General features: G+C 56.0%; 1 protein-coding gene across 1 annotated transcript in view; it reads left to right on the forward strand.

Annotated features, from left to right (window-relative positions):
• The window catches only part of LOC135174263 (zinc finger protein ZFP2-like), a 17,198-nt gene extending 16,482 nt beyond the window's left edge, over positions 1-716 (forward strand). The window contains exon 2 of the mRNA XM_064141492.1: positions 209-716. Within this exon, the coding sequence (XP_063997562.1) occupies positions 209-716 (508 nt within the window). The remainder of the gene's footprint in view (positions 1-208) is intronic.
• Positions 717-4,045: the final 3,329 nt, after the last annotated feature.

A 4,045-nucleotide genomic window follows, 5' to 3' on the forward strand; every position in this document is an offset into this window, starting at 1 on the left:
GGCATGAGGAGGATGATGAGGGTGAAGATGACCAAGATGAGGAGAAGGAATATGAAGAGGATTATGGGTTGCTGTTAGCCCCCTCTGTGCCAGTCAAGCAGCTGCTTCAGTGCCCTGAGTGTGGGGAGAGCTTCAAATGGCACTGCAGGTTGGTTGCTCACCGCTGAGTCCACACCAGAGAGAGGCCTTTCAGCTGTGCTGACTGCAGCAAGAGTTTCATTCGCAAGTCTGCCCTCATCCGGCACCGCAGTGTGCACACCACTGAGAAGTCCTTCTGCTGTGGGGACTGTGGAAAGAGCTTCAAATGCAGCTCCAGGCTCACCATCCACCAACATACCCACACCAGAGAGCACCTGTACCCCTGTGCAGAGTGCGGCAAGAGCTTCACCACGAGCACAGGGTTAATCCAGCACAGACTCATCCACAGTGGTGAGAAACCCTACAGCTGCAGGGACTGCAGCAAGAGCTTCACCTGCAGCTCTGCCCTCGCCATGCACCGTCGTGTCCACAGTGGTGAGAAGCCTTTCACCTGCTCTGACTGCACCAAGAGCTTCACCCAGAGCTGTGACCTCACCAAGCACTGTCGTGTGCACAGTGGTGAGAAGCCCTTCACCTGCTCTGACTGCGGCAAGAGCTTCACCCACAGACGCAGTCTCACTTCCCACCACTGCACCCACACTGGTGACCAACCTACGCTGCAGGGCAAGCACAAATAGCTCCACCTTGGGTCTGTGGGGCAATTGTGCCCCCACCCCGAGAAGGCCTTGCTAGCAGAATGAATCAAAATGGCCTCTTTTCCAGCTGCATTTCTCAGGGGCTGGGGGCTCCAGCAGGAACAAACACCTCCTGCCCTGCTGAGCACCAATCAGTGCTGCTGAGAATCATGGCAGTGCTGAGTCAGCACAGCCAGAGCTGCCCTTGGATTGGGCTGAGCTGTGCAGAGATTTGTCTGGTTCTTCCCCCCTATGCTTTGTGTGTCCCTGGGGTAAAAGCCCCTCTGCCCCGTGCCCAGGTGTGTCAATAAAAGCCCACAGTGACCCAAATCCTGTCTTTTGGCTTTTATTTTAGCCCTTGCTGCCCACAGTGCCCAAATGTTGGGGGCATTTGTTCCCTAAGGCTGGGACTGCAGCCCTGTGACCAGATTGGGGAAGTCAAAGTGAAGTTCTCAGCAGAGTCTTGAGAGTCTCTTGCTGAGAGTTGTCTCAGGGGCATCTCAGAGGGTTTGTGTTCAGGGGTGCCAGAGGATGTTAGGTGTTTGGGGGGGGAGGTGTCTGGAGGGTTCTAGGCTTGACTTTGGAGATCTTTGTAGAGTGTAGGGTGCATCTCAGGGAGATCATTGGAAACCCCTGGAAAGCTTCTGTCAGGTTTGTGGTAAGTGGCTCTGGTGCTTTCCAGCAGACCTGGGGCTTCCCAAGGCCTTCTCCCTAGCTCAGCAGTGTTCCTGCTGGATGCCTGCTGATCTGTGGCTGCTGTGAGGCTTTCCAGCAGCCAGAGGTGTGCAGAGATTTCTTGGAGTGTTCAGGAGCTTTGAGGAGCCTGAGGAGTGCCAAGAGTGCCAAGGATCTTCTCTCCTAAGGCAGCAGTTTGAGCTAAAGAGCAGTTAAGCTTTGAGCCTGCTGCAGCAGGATGAGTGCAATGAGTGCAGGACACTGGTGGGGCTGTGTGGGGATAGGTCCCTCAGGGGTAGCCATGGGGTGAGCAGAGGTGCTTGGAAGGGTGTGGTTCTTGGGGTGCCTGGGCACTTCTGTCTCAGCTGCCCAGGTGCAATGGAAAGGAAGGAAGATTGTCTGGGCCTGCTGGACTCCATCATGGCCTTTGGTGAGCTAATGGAAGGGTTGTGGGGAGCTTCAGGACTGCTGGCAGGAGTCAGATCGAGTGCTGAGCTTGTGGCAGCGTGAAGGAAGCCCTGGGCAGAGTGGAAGTCTTGTGAGGAAATGTTGGGTTGCTGAAAGGTCCTCAGAGGCCTCTGTGTTGCATGAGGAAGAGCAGACTCAGGGCAGAGCTCATTGCTGTCTGCAGCTGCCTGCAGGGAGGCTGTGCCTGGGTGGGGTTGGGCTCTGCTGCCAGGCAGCCAGGGGCAGAAGGAGGGGACACAACCTCAAGCTGTGCCAGGGCAGGGTCAGGCTGGAGGTGAGGAGGAAGCTCTTGGCACAGAGAGAGTTTGGCACTGGAATGGGCTGCCCAGGGAGGGAGTGCAGTGCCCAGGCCTGGGGGTGTTGAAGCTAAGCCTGGCTGGGCACTGAGTGCTATGGGCTGGGCCGGACAGGGGAGAGGTTGAGCATGGGGAGCTTGGAGCTCTCTGCCAACCTGCTTGGGTCTGGACTCTGATTCTAAGTCCTCTGAGGGCTGTATGGTGTCTGTCTGAGCTTAGACCAGAAGTCCTCTAATGTCTCTATGGTGTCAGTAGGGCAGCCTAGGCCAGAAGTCCTCCAAGGGCTCTATGGTGGACATGGGGCAGCCTAGGCAAGAAGTCCTTTGAGGTCTCCATGGTGGCTGTGGGCAGCCAAGACCAGAATTCCTCCTAGGGCTCTATCGTGGCTGTGGTGCAGCCTAGGCTGGAAGTCCTCCAAGGGCTCTATGGTGCCTCTGGGGCAGCCTAGGCTGGAAGTACTCTAAGGGCTCTATGGTGGCTCTGAGGTAGCCTAGGCCAGAAGTCCTCCAAGGGCTCTATGATGGCTATGGTGCGGTCTATGCCTCAAGTCCTCCAAGGGTTATATGGTGGCTCAGAGTAGACTAGGCCAGAAGTCCTCTGAGGGCTCTATGGTGCCTGCGACACAGCTTAGGCCAGAAGTCTTCCAAAGCCTCTAAGGTGGCAATGGGGCAGCCTAGGCCAGCACTCCTCCAAGGGCTCTATGGTGCTGTCTAGGCATCAAGTCCTCCAAGGTCTCTATGGTTGCTCTGGGGCAGCCTAGGCCGGATGTCCCGTGAGAACTCTATGGTGGCCCTGGGGTAGCCTAGGCCGGAAGGCCTCCAAGAGCTCTCTATGGTGCATAGGGGGCAGCCAAGGCCAGAAGACCCTGATGGGCTCTATGGTGTTTCTGCGGCAGCCTAGGACGGAAGTCCTCTGAGGGCTCTATGGTGGCCATGGTGAGGCTTAGCCTGGAAGTCCTCCAGGGGCTTTGTGGTGGACAAGGGCTGCCTAGGCCGGAAGTCCACCAAGGTCTCTATTGTACCTAATGGGGCAGCCTAGGCTGGAAGTCCACCGAGGGCTCTATGGTGGCTCTGGGGCAGCCTAGCCCAGAAGTCCTCCGAGGACTCTACAGTGGACATGGGGCAGTCTAGGCCCAAAGTCCTCCAATGGCTCCATGGTGCCTATAGGGCAGCATAGGCCGGAAGTCCTCCAAGGGCTCTCTGGTGGCTGTGGCACAGCCTAGGCCAGAAGTCCTCCAAGGGCTCTATGATGGCTCTGGGGCAGCCTAGGCTGGAGGTCCTCCAAGGGCTTTATGGTGGATATGGGGAAGCCTAGGCCGGAATTCCACCAAGGGCTCTATGGTGGCCCTGGGGCAGCCTAGCCTGGAAGTCCTCCAAGGGCTCTGTGGTGGCTCTGGTGTAGCCTAGGCTAGTAGTCCTACAAGGGCTCTATGGTGACTGTGACATAGCTTAGATCAGACGTATTCCAAGGCTCTATGGTGCTGTCATAAATAACAGGCATAAACTGGCATTCATGCAAGTTAAGGCTTTAATAGAGTCCCAGGAATCAAGCACTGGACAGGCCTGGGTGCGTGGGGAGGCTCTGCTCTACCCTAATGCACAGCCTTTGCCTTCAGTTGTCTCTCTTTATACCTGTTCTATTACAGATTGATTACTAATGCTAAGCAAAGGTTGGGTTTTCCTTATCAGTTTTAGGAATGGGAGGTGTCTCTTCCATGCATGTCTCTTTTTGTCCGTTGGTCCCTCTGGTGCTCTTCAGTGATGAAGTAAGGGGGTCTTCCTCAAGTGTCCTTTCCATGAACTCCAAACTAGTAGTGTCCTTTGTATTCCTCTGTTTGCTCATGGACAAAGGCTGTCTCTTCCACATGCCTCCCTCCTCCACCAACCTTTCTAG

The sequence above is a fragment of the Pogoniulus pusillus genome, unplaced genomic scaffold (assembly GCF_015220805.1).
Source record: "Pogoniulus pusillus isolate bPogPus1 unplaced genomic scaffold, bPogPus1.pri scaffold_51_arrow_ctg1, whole genome shotgun sequence".
Taxonomy (NCBI): Eukaryota; Metazoa; Chordata; class Aves; order Piciformes; family Lybiidae; genus Pogoniulus; species Pogoniulus pusillus.